We start from the raw sequence: 19865 nt of genomic DNA on the forward strand, positions 1-19865 counted from the left end.
AAGGACTCATTAGTCCACACCAGTTACAAGGACACAAAGACCCCTGAGGTGTGGGAGGGACGCGGGCCTGGCACCCAGCACGCCCTCAGCGTCCCCAGCCTGGACTCTGCCCCGGCCCCGTGTCCACACCTCAGACCCGCTGAGCCCCTGATGGGAATTCAGCCTCTGGAATAGTCAGAAGGGAGGAAGGGTGCACACGTGCAAAGGTGTTCGCCGTGGTCACAGACCTGCGGGCGGCGGGAGACGATGGGGGACAGGGTGACGCCTCCATTCCTCAGAGCGCTGAGCAGCCCCAGAAGTTGTGGTGACAAAGATGAGGTGACAGGACAGGCCTCACAAGCAGCAGTGTGACGTGATAAGACCAGTGTCCCGGGGCCCTGTCCCTCCCCTGCCTCAGTGGCTCCACATGTCCAATGGAGACACGGCCAGCTGCTCTGCAGGTGGTTTGTGAAGAGCTGAACCCCCCATCCAGCACCACGGCGGGTGTCGGTAACTGCTGCCACAGCCCCAGAAGTCTCAAACCCAAGGGCGACGTGGTACCCACCGTGCTGGGCTCTTTTCTCCTCTTTTCCTTAGGGGCTGGCTGCAGGCTGCTGGCATTTCCATGTTCCAGGACGCTGGGTCGTGTTGTAAATGTCACTGTACTTTTTGAATGAGGGTGCCCCTCTCTGTCCTCGGGGACTCGGGCTGCCTTGTGCTCCCCTGTGGCTGTGCCCACCTCTTCTTTAGGCTGCTCTGCCGGGCCAGGCTCGGGACTGGAGCTCCCTGTCCCCAGCCTGCCGCTCTTCCCTGGCCCTTCACTGGAAGAATTTATGACCGCCCACGTGGAGGGGGCCGGAAAGGGCCAGCACGGAGCGCGCACAACGCCCGAAGGCCTTCGGGCTGTGACTCCGCCTGCCTTTGTGGTGCTAGCTTGGGGGGTGGGGGGATGGAATAGAAGCTGCCAGTCAGCGGACCTCACGACAGCAGCTGGTTACGCCAGATTGTCTGGGTGGACCTGATGCAGTCACGGGGTCCTTCGAAGTGGAGGCGGGAGGCAGGCGGGAGGGTCAGAGAGATGCCGCCCGGCTGGCGTTGGGGGTGGGTCAGGGGCCATGGGCTGGAGATGAGGGCGGCTCCTACAAGCTAGAAGACCGGGGACACCGTAGGAGCGTGAGGTGGTGTCGCTCCGGGGCCGCGTTCGCCAGGGAGACCCCGGCACAGCTCAGGGCACGCGGCTCCGTGAGCCGCGCCCGCGATGCGGCCCTTCTGACGCGAGCCCACCCACGTGCGGGACGTGCTGTGCTCCGCACCCAGGGTACATCCGAGAAGGCTTCCTGGCCGTGCAGCACGCGGTGGACCGGGCCATCATGCAGTACCACGCAAACGCCTCCACGCACCAGCTGTTTGAGAAGCTCACCGTGATCGCCAAGAGGTTCCCTTACCCGCCTTTCATCTCGGACCCGTTCCTCGTCGCCATGCAATATCAGCTCCCCCTGCTGCTTGTGCTGAGTCTCACCTACAGCTCCCTCACCGTCATCCGGGCCGTCGTGCAGGAGAAGGAGAGGAGGCTGAAGGTACCCTGCCCCACGCGGCCCCGCGCCATCCAGGCGGGGCGTGGGCCGAACGCCCACCGTGGTGCCGGTGACCCCCGGGTTTCTGTGAAATCAGGCCCAGTACATCCAGATCTTTCACACCCGACAGAGCACCGCATTTTGCGTATAGCGTGCTAAGGTCTGAAACGTTGGAAAGACCACGGTTTGGATGTGCTGGGTCAAGTAAGACACGGCTTTGAAACTAATCACACTGCTTTCTCTTCACTTTTTGGTTGTGGCTACTATAAAATTCTAAGTTGTTGTTGGTTTTTTTTAAGTTTATTTTTGAGAGAGAGAGAGACAGACAGAATCCCAGGCAGGCTCCATGCTGACAGTGCAGAGCCTGACGCAGGGCTCGAACTCACGAGCCTCGAGACCACGACCTGACAGAAATCAAGAGTTAGACGCTTCACCAACCTAGCCCCCCAGGCACCCACTAAAACTCTAAATTATATACACACACATTCCGTTTCTGCTGCGCAGAGCTACTCTAGAGAGAAACAGCCTTCACAGAGGGCCCGTTCACTCTGCACAGATCCGGGAGAGCTGTGGGTGTGGACCGCCAGGCTCACTGGGATGGGGCTTAAGGAAAGCTTCGCCGCAAAGAACATCCCTGCCTTAGTCGGGTACAGTTGTGTGCTAGCGTCACCTGTAAACTCATCCCAGTGACGCGCCCATAGTGACCCAGACGCCGTGTGAAGTCCTTCCCTGGCGGTGTCTGCAGGGCCGGTGAATTGATACTTAGCGTATTCTCAGTGACTCCACATCTGCGATCGCTGGGGCCTGTAAGCCGCGCAGGCAGGTGGCCGGGAGAGAGTTCGGGGGTGCCATCTGCTGGGGCACCGGAAATAGCAGCAGCGAAGTGAGGCGATGACGCGGTTGGCAGCAGACGTGAAATGGCTCACGAACCAACGCTGGTGCCCACACGTGTGGGGAGAGGGAGGAGGAGGGCAGGGGATGCCGGCACAACGGGACCCGCGAGAGTCCCCCGGTGGCCCGGCGTGGCACGCGCATGCACCCAGAGGCACGGGCCGCAGGCCAGGGTGCAGGGGTGTCAGTGCGGCCCTCTCCCCAGGAGTACATGCGCATGATGGGGCTCAGCAGCTGGCTGCACTGGAGCGCCTGGTTCCTCCTCTTCTTCCTCTTCCTTTTCGTGGCCGTGTCCTTCGTGACCCTGCTCTTCTGCATCAAGGTGAGTGTGGCCTCGCCAGGAGCCTGGCGGTCGGGCGGACGGGAGAGGCCGCCGCGGCACCCCAGGCGACCCCGGCCTCGGCTCGGCCTCCGGGGTGGGGGGTGGGGGGGGAGGACGGCATACACGGCCCTTCTCCCACCCTGTCCACTCTCGTCGGAGGCCGGGAACGTTTAAGGTCTTCCTGGTTTTGTCCCCACCTTCCCCACCGCGGCCTGCCTGGGTGACCGTGGACGCCCGCCACGCAGGTGAGGAAGGGCGTGGCGGTGCTCGCTCACAGCGACCCCTCGCTGGTGCTGGTTTTCCTGCTGTGCTTTGCCGCCGCCTCCGTCTCCTTCAGCTTCATGGTCAGCGCCTTCTTCAGCAGAGGTGAGCCGTCCTGCTCTGGGCCCGCAGGGGCCCCAGCGAAACCCTGCCGTGTCCCCCCCGCCCCCCCCCCCCCGCCCGGAGTCAGAGCAGCCACGGCTGGGGGCTGCTGTGCTCTGTGCCTTCATTCAGACCCTGTCCTTGGGACGTCGGGCACGCGCCTGATTCCAGCCCTTTGTTCTCTGGCCGCCAGCGTGTCCTAACCTTGCTCTCCCGCCCGAGTCGTGTCCAATAGCCGTGGAAAGCTGTCCGTGCCGGGTGTGTTCCCGTGGCCGCGCACGTCGCCCGGCAGTCCCGGGTGGTGTCTCTTCCTTTACCTGCGCTTTGGTCTGAGGACTGGTGTCTTTTTTCGGCTCCACAAAATCCCGCTCACACGTTGACCCGGTTTTGGGTTCCGTGATCACCGTCCCTGCCTCTCGCGTTGTCCTCGTCTCTTTTTTCCTTTGCTGTTGGGCAACATACACATAACGGGCAGTTTACCACCATAACCATTTTTGCGCGCACAGTCGAGTGGGCTCCACGCTGTGTCGTAACCGTCCCCACCACCCATCCCGGAGTTTTTCTGTCTCCCCAGACTGAAGCTCTGTCCCCCTTACACCGACTCTCCGTCCCTCCCCGGCCCTGGCGCCCACCATCCACCTTCTGTCTCTGCGGTGGCGGGAACTCGCGTGAGCGGGATCACACCTACTTCTCGTTTTGTGCCTGATTCTCTCACCGCGCGAACCGCCCTGGGGTTCATCCACGTCACAGCGGGTTCGGGATTCCCTTCCCCTGTAAGGCCGAGTGACGTTCTGTCGTGTGGATGGGCCACTTGGCTTATCCACCCGTCACCACACACTCGGGTGCTTCCACGGTCCAGCGCTTGTGAATCGTGCAGCCGTGACCACGCGCGCGCAGGCACCTCTCCGAGACCCGCCTCCAGCCCTTGGGGCTGTGGACCCAGAAGCGGGAGTTGTGGGTCCTCCACTGACCCTCTGTTTAGTTGTTTGAAGAGCTGCCAGACTTTGCCACAGCGACCGCGCCGCTCTCCGTTCCCGCCCGCGGCACACGCTTTCCCCGCAGCTCGCCAGCACTTGTCATTTTCTGATTCGGGGGGTGGTTTTTTAAAAGTTTATTTATTTACTTTGAGAGAGGTCAGGGAAGGGGCAGAGAGAGAATTTCCACACTGAGCATGGAGCCCAATGTGGGGCTCGATCCCAAGACCCCGGAATCATGACCTGCACCCAAATCAAAAGTCAGATGCTCAACCGACCGAGCCACTCGGGTGCCCTGGGGGTGTTTTGGTAGAAGCCATGCTGGTGGGTGTGGGGAGGTGTCTGGAGGGAAAGCTTGTGTGCACCTGTTTGAGCTGTCAGCTGAACTAGCCACTGTTCTCACGGGACACCGTGTTTGCTGGGAAGAATGACCATCAGACTATGATTACTCCCCTTGGATATTTGGCACTTTCTCAAATGGGAGCTGGTTTTTAAGGAAAATAACTGGCAGTATCTGACATCCATTGAATTTTTAAAATTCTTTTTAATATTTATTTTTGAGAGAGAGACAGAGCACAGCACAAGCAGGGGAGGGGCAGAGAGAGAGGGAGACACAGAATCTGAAGCAGGCTCCAGGTTCCAAGCTGTCAGCACAGACAAGGGGCTTGAACCCAGGAACGGCGAGATCATGACCTGATCCCAAGTCGGAAGCTCAACCGACTGAACTACCCAGGCGCCCCTGATGTCAATTGTAAAATTCAAGCTTTCAAGCCAAAGTAGGATTTTACATACTTGAATCTAACACCTTGCGCGTGACGACGCGCTTGATCTCTTAGGAGGTTGGTGTCCATGTTACCGGTGAGATTTTTTTCTGTATGTCACATAATAAAATGTATTTATTTACATTTAAAAGATCCACATAGCTCAACAAGCAATATTTTCCTCACGACCCACGTATCACATTACAAAATCACGCACGGGTCACAGCCCCTTCAGAGTGCAGGATAGACAGGTGGATTTTCACATAACAGAGCACGAAAAGTTCTTTGGTCAGTTTGAGTCCACGTGGCACGTGGCCTTTGAGAAACGACCGCCTGAGTAGGCCGTCTCAGAGAAGAATGTCCGGAAATATCGAGAAGGCTGTTAAAATTCCTCCTCCTTTTCCAACTACTTATCTGGATGAAGGCGGTTTCCTTCATGGGCCTCAACCCAAACGGTGTGATACGGCAGGGTGAACGGGGAGCAGATACGAGAATCCAGCTCTAACCTCTTAAATCAGACATTACAGAGGTTTGCAAAAGCATAACACGGTGCCACCTTTCTCACTAAATTGTGGGCAATCTAGTTGATTTTTGTAAAAACACTGTTAGCTTAGAGTGGGTTCAATATTCTTAAAAGTCTCTAGGCTCAGTCAGCGGGGCCTCTGGCTCTTGATTTTGGCTACTCCGGGAGGGAAGGGGAGGGGAGAGGAGAGGCTTGTCTGTTTGGTGTGTGCCAGGCTCCCTGGTGAGTGGGATGCCTGGTGGGAAGCGGGGTCGGGCCGGGGGGTTGGGGGGTCCGGTGTGCACGGTCAAGGTGCAGTCTGCAGCAGAGGGCTGGGGAAGTCGGCCTGGGGGTCACGTTCCCCACGGCACACGTGCCCAGACGAGAGGAGAGGCCGTGGGTGGTGCCTGGGGTCCTCAGTCCTGCGCTGCAGCCCGTGTTCGGCACACCTGTCTTCTCTCCATCCGTAGCCAACATGGCAGCAGCCATAGGGGGCTTCCTGTACTTCTTCACGTACACCCCCTACTTCTTCGTTGCCCCCCGATACAACTGGATGACCCTCAGCCAGAAGCTCCTGTCCTGCCTCCTGTCCAATGTCGCCATGGCGATGGGGGCCCAGCTCATGGGGAAATTTGAAGCAAAAGGTGAGTATTTTCCTTCTGGAGAGCTGCCCTCGCCGACTGAGTTACTAAGAGAGCCTGACCAGGGGTGGCTCCGGCTCCGAGCAGGGCACCCCAGCGAGCCGGGGGTGGGACAGAAGGTGCTCAGTCACGGGGAGGCTCACGTCCCAGCAGGCGGGAGGCGGGGCAGGAGCCCTGAAGCCCAGAGGACAGAGCGTTAACGTGTCCCGCGCTGCATGGCCACCACTCGTGGGGGGGCAGTGCGGCCTCAAGGTCCTGCTGGTGGCGGGGTGGGGGAGGGTGGCGGGCATTGTTGCTGCGGGACCCCGTGGGGGTCTTGACTCAGCACCTGGTCCCAAAGTCTACAGGGAACGGGGCGGGGGGGGGGGGGGGAGACAACCCCCTGCTGTCGGTCAAGTGGCAGAACCAGAACCAGCCCCTCCCTGCGCAGTAAGGGGGGATGAGGGCACAGACACCTGAGAGTGAATCAAGTCACAGGCCAGAGCTGTTGTCCTGAGTGTTGTGAAATTTCCTGATCTTGTAAACGTCACGGGTTGAACAAAGCGCATCACTGTGCTGACTTTGGCACCTGGGCTGCCTCCCGCTCAGGTTTCTGGAAAGTGTGGAGAGGGTCTGGTTGAACCCTGAAAGCCACCCGCTGGGGCGTGCCACCAGGGCTCTCCAGGGCTCCCCAGGCGCTCAGGACCTTGGAGGGAGCTGTCCCTGCCCCTGTGCTGAGAGGAGGCGGGAGGGGGACCACGAACTTCTGCGTGGCCGCCCTGTGCCGGCGTCCGTCCCCGAGCGCGTGCCGCTGCTCTGGCCTCCTCTCTCAGGGGGTGAAGTGCAGTCTCCCATCCCGGGACTGACCTGTGCCCCTACGGTGCCGGCCCCGTGCACCCCGGGTCTCTGTCTCGGGCTGCCTGGCCTCATTCCCCGCAGTCCTGGCTCTTGTGGCTTCCTGGCGGGGGTCTGTGGGAGGAGAGAGCCCATGGCACCTCCACGTGGCCTTGTCTTTAGAAATATTTTCTTCTTTGGCAGGGTCTTCTGACACGTTGGCTTTTATTTATTTATTTTTAACGTTTATTTATTTTTGAGAGAGAGAGAGAGGGAGACAGAGGATCCGAAGCAGGCTCCACGCTGACAGCAGTTAGCCCTCTGTGAGGCTTGAACTCAGGAACCATGAGATCATGAACAAGCAGAAGTCGGATGCTCAGTCACTTGAGCCACCCAGGTGCCCCTGACACTTTGGCTTTTAAATAACTGTGTTTCTGGAGCACCTGGGTGGCTCAGTTGGTTAAGCGTGTGGCTTCAGCTCGGGTCGTGATCTCGCCATCCATGAGCTGGAGCTGTCTGTGCTGACAGCTCAGAAGCTTGTAGCCTGCCTCAGATTCTGTGTCTCCGTTTCTCTCTGCCCCTCCGCCACTCGTGCTGTTTCCATCATTCTAAAAATACTCATTAAAAAATCTGTGTTTCTGTGTTTAGTAGTATATGATAAATGTACACTTGTTTATTTATTTTTGAGAGAGAGAATAGGCAAGCACAGGGGGGCGGGGTAGAGAGGGAGAGAGACAGAGACAGAGAGAGAGAGAGAGAGAGAGAGAGAGAGAGAGAATCCCAAGCAGACTCTGCACTGTCAGCTCAGAGCCTGATGCAGGGCTCAGTCTCACAGACTGTGAGATCATGACCTGAGCTGAAATCAAGAGGCAGACAGTTAACCGACTGGGCCACCCAGGTGCCTCTGACAGTGCATTTTAAAAGTCTACATTTATGGGGGCGCTTGGGTAGCTCAGTCGGTTGAACGTCCGACTTCGGCTCAGGTCACGATCTCGCAGTCCGTGAGTTCGAGCCCCGCATCGGGCTCTGTGCTGACAGCTCAGAGCCTGGAGCCTGCTTCGGATTCTGTGTCTCCCTCTGTCTCTCTGCCCCTCCCCCACTTGTGCTGTCTCTCTCTATCTCTCAAAAATAAAATTTTTTTAAAAATGTAAAACAAAATTTTTTAATAAAAAAAAAAGTCTACATTTATGGGGCACCTGGGTGGCTCAGTCGGTTAAGCATCCGACTCTTTTTTTTTTCAATGTTTGTTTATTTTTGGGGGGGGAGGGGAGGGGCAGAGAGAGGGAGACACAGAATCTGAAGCAGGCTCCAGGCTCCGAGCTATCATCACAGAGCCCGACGCAGGGCTCGAACTCACAGAGTGCAAGATATGACATGAGCCAAAGTCGGACACTGAACTGACTGAGCCACCCAGGTACCCCGCGTCTGATTCTTGATTTCAGCTCAGGTCATGATCTTACGACTCATGAGTTCCAGCCCCACCCTGGGCTCTGTGCTGACAGCGTGGAGTCTGCTTGGGATTCTGTCTGCCCCTACCCCACCCACACTGTCTGTGTCTCAAAAATAAGTAAACACTTAAAAATAAATAAATAAGATGCACTGCGCCTTGCAGGGTTCAGACACTTTGTTTTAAAGCCATTAACAAAGAAGAGTATAACTATACAGCCACTCTTGTTCTCAATGTTCTACACTGAATTTACTTAGGTTCAAGTTGTTTTTTGTTGTTTTTTTTTAACGTTTATTTTTTTTTTGAGAGAGAGAGCACGAGAGGAGATGGGAGGAGATAGCAAAGAGAGGGAGACAGAATCCAAAGCAGGCTCTAAGCTCTGAGCTGTCAGCACAGAGCCCGATGCGGGGCTCAAACTCAACGGACTGTGGGATCATGACCTGAGCCCGAAGTCAGACGTTCAACCACCTGAGCCACCCAGGCACCCTAACGCTGAATTTACTTACACACGCAAACTTCTAATTGCTTGAGAATGAACAGTGATCAAAGCCAGAGCATAGCCATTTCCGCGAGGGGCCCTGGGGCCAATCCCCAAGCACCGTTTGGGCTGTTGTCGGCAAACCCACAGAAGACGAAACCCTAGGAGCGCCGCTAAGGAGAGTTTGTGTGTGAGTCAGGTCCTCCCGGTTTCTGAAAAGACCCGGATTGAATGCCCGCTATTCCAGAGCTGGCCTTCACCCAGACCGTGCATATGTACATGTGTGTCTGCGTGTGTGCGGACGTGGACGTGGACGGATGTGCACGTAGGTCGTAAATCAAACCTGAGCCTCCCTCGTCAGTCCGCAGGCTCTTGCTGGTTCTGTAACTTTCCGATTTTGTGGCTCGCTGTTGTCTAGAGCCTCGAGGAAAGTCGCAGGTGTGCCGTAAAAGCGGGAAGGGAGAAGTCGCGCTGGCTTGGCGGGGACCTGCGCGCGGTGCCGCTGGGGCCGACGGGCCGTTTCAGGCCCCCGTCCCGGTGTCTTCCAGGCGTGGGCGTCCAGTGGCGAAACCTCCTGAGTCCCGTCAATGTGGACGATGACTTCTCCTTTGGGCAAGTGCTGGGCATGCTACTGCTGGACTCCGTGCTCTACGGCCTGGTGACCTGGTACGTGGAGGCCGTGTTCCCGGGGCAGTTCGGCGTGCCCCAGCCCTGGTACTTCTTCATCACGGTGAGTGCTGGTGGCCCTCTTCCGCGCGGGGGCAGGGGTGTCCCCCGCACACGCCCCGGGCCCCTCCGGTCCCTGGCACTCAACGCCTCATCGGGCATGTCCCGCGTGCAGTCAGGGAGCCGTGTGTCCCAAAGGCCCTGAGCAGCACGGGGCGGCACACGCCCACCCCTGGCCTCACGTCAAACAAATATCCCACTGGTTCCTCCGCCTACCAAGTAACACAGCCTCCAGCCTCTTGTAAAAATGATCGCGTTGCTGGGATTCCCGGCACAGTCCCACCGCCCAGAGACGAGCCGTGCTGACCCCTTGGTGTGCAGTGGTTCAGACTGTTCTGAGCACGTACCCTCCGGCAGCCTGAGCCTGTGGGTGCGTGATATACGCACACTTGCTTTTACGAAAAGGGGACCATGTTGCACAAGTCTCGAAACTTGTTTGGGGTGGTTTTTTTGTTTATTTAAGTTTATTTTACTTTGAGAGAGAGACTGTGTGTGTATGTGTGGGAGGGGCAGAGAGAGAGAGAGAGAGAGAGAGAGAGAGAGAGAAAGAGAGAGAGAATCCCAAGCAGGCTCCGCACTGTCAGCTCAGAACCCAACACGTGGCTCGAACTCGCCAACCACAAGATCATGACCTGAGCCAAAACCAAGAGTCAGACACTTAACTGACTGAGCCACCCAGGCACCCTGAAGCTTTTTTTTTTTTAACCTAACTTAGCTATCTTAAATACAAATGTGTGTGAATCTGTGTATAAATAGACTTTTAGATACCTGTGCATAATTATAAGTTTTGTTTTCATCTTTGAATAAGTATCTGCATTTTCAGGAATCACCTTCGTTTTTAGCACAGCACCGCGTGGGGCCACCACCATGTGGTCCGTCAGTCCCTGCTGCTGGCGGGTGAGGTGCCACCTGAGTGTCCCCTCTCTGGTTCCACACATACTCACCATGAAGACACTGGAGTGTTTCATCACATCTAAGGTGCCCCTGATCCATAGGGGCACTGTCACTTTCTCACCAAGACAAATGGTGACAGTTAACTGTGGCACTCCGTGATCTGTGACACATTCTGATCTCAGAGCCCTGTAAAACGTGAGAAGTGTGTCCCTTAAGACCAACAGGCTGGGGACACCCGGTGGTTCAGTCACTTAAGCATCCGACTCCTGATTTCGGCTCAGGTCGTGATCTCACAGTTTGTGGGTTCGAGCCCCACCCTGGGCCCTGCACGGACAGCTTGGAGCCTGTTTGAGATTCTTTGTCTCCCTCTCTCTCACTCTGCCCTTCATGCTTGTGCACACGCGCGCACTCTCTCTTTCCCTCTCTCTCAAACAACAGCAACAAACGTTAAAAAAAAGACCAACAGGCCGTGGTGTGCTAGAACCATTCCAGGCATGGGAAGTACCAAGAACGGAGATGGGGGTGCCCCAAGAACGGAGATGGGGGTGCCCCAAGAACGGAGATGGGGGTGCCCCTGTGGGGCTTAGCTGGGGGCGGCTCTCCCAGGGCCCGGTTCTTCCCTTTCCTGTGACCCTCCCCACACCCGTGTGTCATCTGTGCCCATGGACCACCCAAGGGCAGGGGTTCTGCGTGGCCTGTGGCTGTATTCTTACGCATCCCACAGCCTGGCTTTGTTGTGGCTAGACAGAGGGCAGGGTTCCTTGTCTAGACTGAGGGCATGGTTTTTTATCTAGACAGAAGGCAGGGGTCATTGTCTAGATGGAAGGTGGGGGTCATTGTCTAGATAGAAGGCGGGGGTTGTTGTCTAGACAGAGGGCAGGAGTTGTCTAGACAGATGGTGGTAGTCATTGTCTATACAGATGGCAGGGGTCATTGTCTAGATGGAAGGCGGCGGTCGTTGTCCAGACAGAGGGCAGGAGTTGTCTAGACAGATGGTGGTGGTCATTGTCTAGACAGAGGGCAGGGGTCATTGTCTTGATGGACGATGGGGGTCGTTGTCTAGACAGATGGCGAGGCTCATTGTCTAGATGGAAGGCGGGGGTCGTTGTCTATACAGATGGCAGGGGTCATTGTCTACATGGAGAGTGGGGTCATTGTCTATACAGATGGCAGGGGTTATTGTCTAGATGGAAGGCAGGGGTTGTTGTCTAGACATTGGGCAGGGATTTTCTAGACAGATGGCTGCGGTCCTTGTCTAGACAGAGGGCGGGGAAGCTTCCTCATAGCAAGGGAAGGCCAGGCCTTTTGGCTCCTCTTGCTTATTTTGTGAGCTCCTGTGTAGCTGAGTGAGGGCCAGTCAGGCGTGGAGACACAGCCTCCCTCCTGTTTTGCCCGGACAGCACCCCGGACTGGAACATTCAGCAGCCTGTCTTTGGTTTAAAGGTCCTCATTTACTTTTCATCTGTGTCACGTGTGAGTTGTCTGCACCACCAACAAGCCTGTCAGGGATTGTGTGCCCAAATGGCGGGTCAGGAAAGAGGCTCAGAGCCTCCCCAGGTAGATGAGGGAGGAGCCGCGTGCACCTGCGCCCCACAGAGGCCTCGGGCCGCCCCACCTGTGCAGCAGGGCCCCGGGCGAGGGCTGTTTGCTGACAGTGTTTGGCGTGTCGGGGAACCTGCTGCCATTCCTCACAAACACAATGAACTGACACGAGTTGGCTGCTTGAGACCCGTCTGCTTTCCACCCCAGCCCTCGTACTGGTGCGGGCACCCACGGACAGTTTTGGGGAAAGAAGAGGAAGATGATGATCCAGAGAAAGTGCTCAGAACCGAGTACTTTGAGGCTGAGCCAGAGGACCTGGTGGCCGGGATCAAGATCAAGCATGTGACCAAGGTGCTGCACCCTGTGGGGTGGGTGGGGACGGGGACCTCATGACACGGGGCATGAGACCTGCCACCTTGCCCAGGGCTGTCTCCAAGCTGGGGGCCGTCCCCCAGGCCCTGTTGCTCCTAGACCCCCGTGGCTGCTCTCTGACCCCTCCCCAGGCTCTGTCCCCAGGGCTCAGGTGACTCGGGGGAGCCAGCAGTGCATGCTGCCTGGGCTTACCACGGAGTCAGCCCTGCCCCCAAACACTTGCTGGTCCACTGAAGCGGGACAGACATCACCCGGGGCGGGGGTGGGGGGAGGCATGGCCTCCAATCAGCACTTCGCCAGAAATTTCCTGCCTCTGCACTGACCGGCCACGCTGGGCACTGTCTCCTGAGACCCGTCGGGCAGGTGTTCCAGCGGGGGCTGGGGGCCAGGCAGGGCCTGAAGTCCAGGGCCGCCCTCGGCCTTCGCTGCAGGTGTTCAGAGTGGGGAACAAGGGCAAAGCAGCCGTCAGAGACCTGAATCTGAACCTGTACGAGGGGCAGATCACGGTGCTGCTGGGCCACAACGGCGCGGGGAAGACCACCACCCTCTCCATGCTCACAGGTGAGGCGCCACGGCCTCGGCTCCGGCCGGCCGGTCAGCGGTCCGGCCAGACAAGGGTCACACCTCGTGCTGACGGGGGTGGGGAGAGGGTCCGGTGTTCCTGCTGAACTTCGGCCTCCGGGTCTTCTGCTTGGCCCTAGGTCTCTTTCCCCCAACCAGCGGCCGGGCGTATATCAACGGGTACGAGATTTCACAGGACATGGTTCAGATCCGCAAGAGCTTGGGCCTGTGCCCGCAGCACGACATCCTGTTTGACAACCTGACCGTCGCAGAACACCTGTACTTCTACGCACAGGTGAGCCGGCCGCTGAGTGCGCTTAGGTCGTGTAGTGGTTTCCTTGTCTGCGAGCTTGGGCCCCAAGGCGTGAACCCCCAGCTTCTCACCAAATAGAACCCACCTGGAGCAGCCGCTCGCAGACCTGCAGCGGGGCGGCGGGGAGGGAAGTCAGGGCACGCGGCGCAGCACGCGGAGGGAAGGAGGAGGCGCCAAGGCCAGGAGCCCCTGCCCGACGTCCCTGCCCCCGCTGTCTCAGCTGAAGGGCCTGTCCCGCCTCAAGTGCCCCGAAGAGGTCCAGCGGATGCTGCACGCCCTCAGCCTGGAGGACAAGCGGGACTCCCTGAGCAGGTGCCTGAGCGGGGGCCTGAGGCGCAAGCTGTCCATCGGCATCGCCCTCATCGCGGGCTCCAAGGTAGGCGGGCGGGAGGCCCCGGGGCGGGGCGCCCAGCACGGCGGGCGGCCACGGGGAGCCGCCGCCACCCCGCCACCCCGCCACCCCCGCCACCGGCTCCTCGGTCCGGCCCGCAGGTGCTGATGCTGGACGAGCCCACCTCGGGCATGGACGCCGTCTCCAGGAGGGCCATCTGGGACCTGCTGCAGCAGCACAAGAGCCAGCGCACCGTGCTGCTCACCACGCACTTCATGGACGAGGCCGACCTGCTGGGGGACCGCGTGGCCATCATGGCCAAGGGGGAGCTTCAGTGCTGCGGGTCCTCGCTGTTCCTCAAGCAGAAGTACGGTGAGCGGGGCGGGCGGGGCCCTGCGGCCGGGCCGGGGCCGGGAAGGGAGGAGGGGGCGCGGGAGCAGTCTTGATTGGGTTAAGACGACGTCCCGCCGTGACCGGGAAGGGGCAGCCAAGCATCAGCCAAGGCCGCCGAGACCAGCGGTGCCCTTGCAGAGGCCACACTGGCTACCGTGGAGGCGCACGGCCTGTGGCACATTCCAGGGCTGGGTTTGCCATGTGAGTGTGGCTCCCTCGAAGGCAGCTCATGGTCCGACGCCCCAGGCCCACCGACATCCCACCAGCAGACGAGCTCCCCTCCTCAGACACCCCGGGACTTGTACACCTCCCTTCCCCAGTCCCTTGGCCGGCGCACAGCCCTGCCCGGCGGATGGCGACCAGACGTGGTCACCCTCGGGGCCGCCGTTGTCCGGAGCTCCCTTGTGGAGAAAGCAGAGAGGGCAGGTCTTGGGGACGGTTCCTGCCGCAGCCTGAGAGTAGACTACAGAGCCCAGCTTGGGCCTCACGTCCTTACCGGCAGCGCTCCCAGGTCCCCCAGCGTCTCCGCCCAGCAAGGGCCTGGGAGAAAAGCCCCGAGGTTGGCACTGAGGGGTCCAGGTGCATCCTCTCCAGTGCCGCCGTCCCTGCTTTCCGGCCTCTTTCCCACGACCTGTCCTGGTCACGAGCCGAGGGCCCAGAGGGACGGCAGAAGTGGGACACGGCGTCCCGGGGGGGCTCCTCGCTGTTGCAGGTGCGGGCTACCACATGACGCTGGTGAAGGAGCCCCACTGTGACCCCGAGGCCATCTCCCGGCTGGTGCGCCACCACGTCCCCAGCGCCACGCTGGAGAGCAGAGCCGGTGCAGAGCTGTCCTTCATCCTGCCCAAGGAGAGCACCCACAGGTATGCGTCCCCGGGGGTGCAGGCACGGCCCTGAGAAGGGGGCTCAGTGGGCCTTGGAGGCTCCGTGCGTAGGGTCCCCCGCTCCTGCCTGTCAGGCTCGGCCAGCAGGGCTCCCAAGCCCACAGCTGTGACAGCAGGTGGAGAACCAGTGCCATGGAACTGGGAACCCTCCCTGGGTGGAGAGTGTCTGCCGTCCCTCTCGGCACACGGCCAGCCCCTCCCCCCAGGTTCGCCCGCGCACAGCGCCCATGAGCTCCTCATGGAATCATGAATGTGTGTGTCTTCTTTGTCTCACGCTGTGAGTCACGCGCCGAAGCCTTGTGAACAGAGCAGGTTCTGGTGTGGGGGGTAAGAACCCAACCCTTGATTCACATTCAGAAACTTTGGGGTATAAATCTTTAAAGTCTGTTTAGCATTGCTATGAGCCCGATCGATGGTGTGGTTTTGGGTTCCCCCACTCCGTCACACCGTGACTTCGTCAACATCTGTTCCAGCACCACGCACTCCTGGTTTCCCCCCAAGAATACACCAGGAGACATCCTTCTAGAAAACTCTTGGTCTATGGGGCGCCTGGTGGCGCAGTCGGTTAAGCGTCCGACTTCGGCCAGGTCACGATCTCGCGGTCCGTGAGTTCGAGCCCCGCGTCAGGCTCTGGGCTGATGGCTCGGAGCCTGGAGCCTGTTTCCGATTCTGTGTCTCCCTCTCTCTCTGCCCCTCCCCCGTTCATGCTTTGTCTCTCTCTGTCCCAAAAATAAATAAACGTTGAAAAAAAAAAAAAAAAAAAAAAAAAAAACTCTTGGTCTAAATCTCCAGTGACCCCCTCAGGAAGGGCAAAGGGGACCAAGTTCCTCCCGCAGAGGTGATGTACGTGACTTCCCCGTCAGCAGGACGGGACAGTGTCCATTTTACACCACGCTTGCCAGCTTTGATGAAGTTGTTTTTTAAATATTTGCATAGCCAGTGGCTGAAATGGCATTTTGTTTTCCTTCCGCTCCTGCTAACAGGAGGTCGGTCTTGCCGCCGTTCACACGGCTTTCTCTGGATATCGTGTGTTCCTGTCTCTCGCTCGTGTATCAGTCAGAGCATTTTATGGAGCGATATCAACCATTTTTGCTGCAATTTTTTCCATTTGGCCGTTGACTGATTTTGTGGGACTTTTTTCCCCATGCAGATACTTTACATTTAACCAGTCCTATCTTTTCCTCTGTGAGTTTTTTCCTTAGAAAGCGCTACCCTGCAATTGAATGAATATCCTCCAGGTTTTTTGGTTTTTTGGTTTTGTGATTTCACGTGGATGTTTTCTAGCAAACAGTATCTCAGGCCTAAGTCCTCACGGCAGAAGGTCATGTGGCCGGGGTGCCTGGGTGTCTCAGTCAGTTGAGCATCTGACTCCTGATTTCCGCTCAGTTCATGGGCTCGTGGGATCCACTGAGTGTGGAGCCCGCTTAAGATTCTGTCTCTCTCTTTCTCTCTGCCCCCGTCCCCAGCTTGCGCATGTATGCTCTCTCTCTTAAAATGTCACGTAGGGAAAAAGAGGGAGAAACAAACCCAACTCCCGGTTTTCCAGGCAGCTTTTCCAGGCGCCAAGGCCGCTCTGCCCTGCCCCGGGCCACGTGGAGGAATAAGTTGCCTCCAAAGTCACTGAGAGGCAGCTCTTCACTCGAGGTCTTGCTTCCAGGTTCGAAAGTCTGTTTGCCAAACTGGAGAAGCAGCAGAAGGAGCTGGGGATCGCCAGCTTCGGGGCCTCGGTCACCACCATGGAGGAGGTCTTCCTCCGGTCAGTAAACGCGGGCGTCCATCAGTCTAGGCGCCGATGCTTGTCGACAGCGTGCCGGTGAAGCAGCCCCCTGTCAGATCCAACCCCGACCTGAGGGGGGCGCGCCGGCATGGGCGGGGCCCCAGCTCCCCAGGGCACTCAGAAGGCGGAGGGCGGCTGAACTCCGATCTCCTCTCCGGAAACTTCCGCCCCACCCCCCTTCATGGGGAGGGTGCAGGCGGCCAGGCGGCCTCTGTTCACCATGCGGGCCCGACAGGCAGGCCCCCAGAACTGCGGGCGGCAGGGGCTGCCCGGGGCGGCGAAGATGTTCACCAGATTTTCCTCCAGCGCCTATTTGGCAGATGGAGTGCTAGGGACTGGAAGGAACAAAAGTACGTGTGAGGTACATGTTTTTCTCTGAGGATCCCGGGACCTAGCGAGGAGGCAGAACAGTGAGTGTGTGCGCGGTGTGCACATATCAGGTGGCTCACGGGTGTCCACGCGGCCCCACCACCCACCCGGCCGCTGCCTGCACTCCCCCCACGCACACCCGTCCCCACTGAGCCATTCCTGGGCGGCTCCTCCCGGAGCACACGCACCTGCCCGTCGGTCCCAGCTCGGCCCCGGGCGCCCGGACCCATGGCGCCCAGTGCTGGCACAACTGTACTCCCGGGGCCTCCATCATGCCCCCAGTACCCCCCTCCCCGTCCCTGTGGCTTTGGCCCATCTCGCAGGGAGACCGCGGTCCTTGTGGGCAGGGGCCTTGTCTGGTTATCTGTCCCTCGTGGACTCCGCGTCTGGTGTTCTGATGGCATCTGGTGATGGGCACGTGAGGAGACAAAGCACAGCCAGCAGAGCTAACAGCGTGCCCCTCCTCCTCCCTCCCTGACGGCCCCCGCGGGGAGCTGAGCGGTGACCGGGCCTCCTGTGTCTTGGCACAGTGTGGGCAAACTGGTGGACACCAGCATGGACATCCAGGCCATCCAGCTCCCTGCCCTGCAATACCAGCACGAGAGGCGGGCGAGCGACTGGGCAGTGGACAGCCACCTGTGCGGGGCCATGGACCCGACCGACGGCATTGGCTCCCTGATCGAGGACGAGTGCACCACCGCCAAGCTCAACACTGGGGTGAGTGCCGAGGGCTGGGCCGGCCGGTGTGGGAAGGCTGGGAGACCCCTGAGCCCCACGTGTTAGCATCCAGGGGGACAGATGAGGGCTCCTGGAGGGTCAGTTCACTGGGAAGAGGGCAGATTACAGCTCACGTGGTCACAGCAGGGAGAAGGAAAACCCAGCACATTTTAATTCAGCGACTGTAATATCGTTTTGTTCTAAGTGGGCCGCGTTGCATATGCTGCTGACTCTGCTCTGTTTACCGAGGGCTTTGCCGTAAGCCTGGTGTTCGCTCAGTAAAGGGCAGTGCTGCTCTATCTTACAGACGGAAAAGCAGAGTCTGGGTCACGGTGGCCTGGCCAGCACGTGGCAGAGCAGGAGTCTGACCCTGGAGGGGTCCCCACGCTTGGAGGGCTCCCGTATGAGCGCAGACGGGGTCCCCTGCCAAGATCGGGGGAAAGGCAGCGGCCTTGGCTCCCCCAGTGTGGTGGGACCCCCCCCGAGGCCCTGTGGGGACCCGCAGGGACACGGATGTGCACATCTCCCGTGTTATCGAAGGAGGAGCTTTGCAAGAAGCCCTGGGGCCTCGGGGCGCACGCATCGGTTGGAGGCCACCAGGCGTGTGCTGGGACTGTGCCTGCGGCTGAGGGTGGGGGGCAGGGGTGTGCTGCTGGCCCCGCGGGGCACCGTGACAGCCCGTCCCCTCTGCCACAGCTCGCCCTCCACTGCCAGCAGTTCTGGGCCATGTTCCTGAAGAAGGCCGTGTACAGCTTGCGCGAGTGGAAGATGGTGGTGGCCCAGGTCCTGGTCCCTCTGACGTGCGTCACCCTGGCCCTCCTGGCCGTCAACTACTCCTCGGAGACCTTTGATGACCCCATGCTGGAGCTGACCCTGGGCGCGTACGGCAGAACTGTCGTGCCCTTTGCTGTCCCCGGGGCCTCCCGGCTGGACCAGCAGCTATCGGAGCAGCTGAAGGCCATGCTGCAGGCCGAGGGCCAGGAGCCGCGGGAGGTGCTGGGTAAGGGCCGGGCCCGGAGCCCAGCTTCTCAGCGCAGGCACCGTGGGCATTTGGGGCGTTGGCTCCTCCCTGTCCGCGCACCCTGGGATGTTGAGAAGCATCCCTGGCATTGCGTCCCCCTCTCCCCACCCCGTCGTCGTGACAACCACAACTGCCTCCGGACATCACCACTAGGGGGAAGGCCGTTGCCTGAGTCAGGAAGGCACAGGCAGCATCTGGGACTAAGGTTTGCCCAGGACGGGCGGCCACTTAGGTCTGTGTCGGGGTCAGAGGTGAAACATGAAACCTCCGTGGTGTCACCATTGCCCTTCGTTTGCCGGGCTGGTCACAGCACACGCTGAGGCACATGGTGCTCTCTTCCAGCACCTCAGACCCAAGCACCTGCGTCCCTGGCCCTGGCAGTCAGACGCGGCCCTGGGTTCAGAGCAGGCCCGGAGCTCGGGTCAGATGGGCCAGACGTGGGGGAAGGTGGCCTTGGCTTGCTGCTCCCTCCCCCTGCTGGACCGCAGCCCAAAGACTCAGGAAGCAGGCTCTGGTTTAGGGGAAGGCTGGATGCCTCTGCGTCCCGGAACCGGAACCAGCCCGCCTTCCAGTGCCCACTTCTGCCCCGAGTCCCAGTGTGGCCCTGACCACCCCTGCGACCCTGGTTAGGCCTCAGGAGACATCCTGTCACCTCCGTGTGCCCTCCGCCACGTTTGCCGGCTGTCCCCCAGCCTGGCCCAAAGATTCTGGGCATCTCGTGGCACACGGTGGCTCTGGGGGGTTCGGGACATGGCCTCAGATGCCCCTGGCCTGAGTCCTTCTGGAAGACCAAAGTGTCCGTTCCCTTGCCGAGCGTGCAACCTTCCGGCTTTGTTCGCCTCGCCGTGCGGTCTTGTTTCACTGCTTTTAAGGCCATCGGATGCTTTTTCTTCTGTAACGGCAGCTCTGGCCCCATTGGCAGAGCCTCTGTCACTCTTAAGGTCAGGGCTCCCGGACACGTCCCTGCCCCTCGCTGACCCTAGGGCCTGCAAGGCAGACGTCCTCTCTCTTGACCCCGTTTACAGGCCAGGGCAGTGAGGGCGTGTGTAGGTGCATGTGATGCTGGGCCGGGCAGCCGCCAGCGACCATAGGGTGGACCCCAGCACCCCTGTCTGAACCCCTGTCCCCACATCTCCGCCACGGAGCGAAGCAGGGCTGGGGCGGGTCCTGGCTCCTCGAATGCCCAGAGGGTCCGGCACCTGCAGTGGGGTTTGCCAGGG

At 59.5% G+C, this 19865-nt stretch overlaps 1 protein-coding gene across 4 annotated transcripts in view; it reads left to right on the forward strand.

Moving 5' to 3' along the window:
- The window catches only part of LOC125154492 (phospholipid-transporting ATPase ABCA3), a 44880-nt gene that overhangs the window by 13672 nt on the left and 11343 nt on the right, over positions 1-19865 (forward strand). For 3 of the 4 annotated variants that reach the window (XM_047838873.1, XM_047838874.1, XM_047838871.1), the window contains 14 exons: positions 1297-1556; positions 2650-2766; positions 3012-3132; positions 5837-6010; positions 9294-9475; positions 12115-12258; positions 12711-12840; positions 12981-13135; positions 13374-13529; positions 13646-13856; positions 14590-14740; positions 16419-16517; positions 17438-17624; positions 18321-18624. In XM_047838873.1, the coding sequence (XP_047694829.1) occupies positions 1297-1556; positions 2650-2766; positions 3012-3132; positions 5837-6010; positions 9294-9475; positions 12115-12258; positions 12711-12840; positions 12981-13135; positions 13374-13529; positions 13646-13856; positions 14590-14740; positions 16419-16517; positions 17438-17624; positions 18321-18624 (2391 nt within the window). The remainder of the gene's footprint in view (positions 1-1296; positions 1557-2649; positions 2767-3011; positions 3133-5836; positions 6011-9293; positions 9476-12114; positions 12259-12710; positions 12841-12980; positions 13136-13373; positions 13530-13645; positions 13857-14589; positions 14741-16418; positions 16518-17437; positions 17625-18320; positions 18625-19865) is intronic. The other variant, XM_047838872.1, reaches the window with a different exon arrangement.

This window comes from Prionailurus viverrinus, chromosome E3 (genome assembly GCF_022837055.1).
Source record: "Prionailurus viverrinus isolate Anna chromosome E3, UM_Priviv_1.0, whole genome shotgun sequence".
NCBI lineage: Eukaryota > Metazoa > Chordata > Mammalia > Carnivora > Felidae > Prionailurus > Prionailurus viverrinus.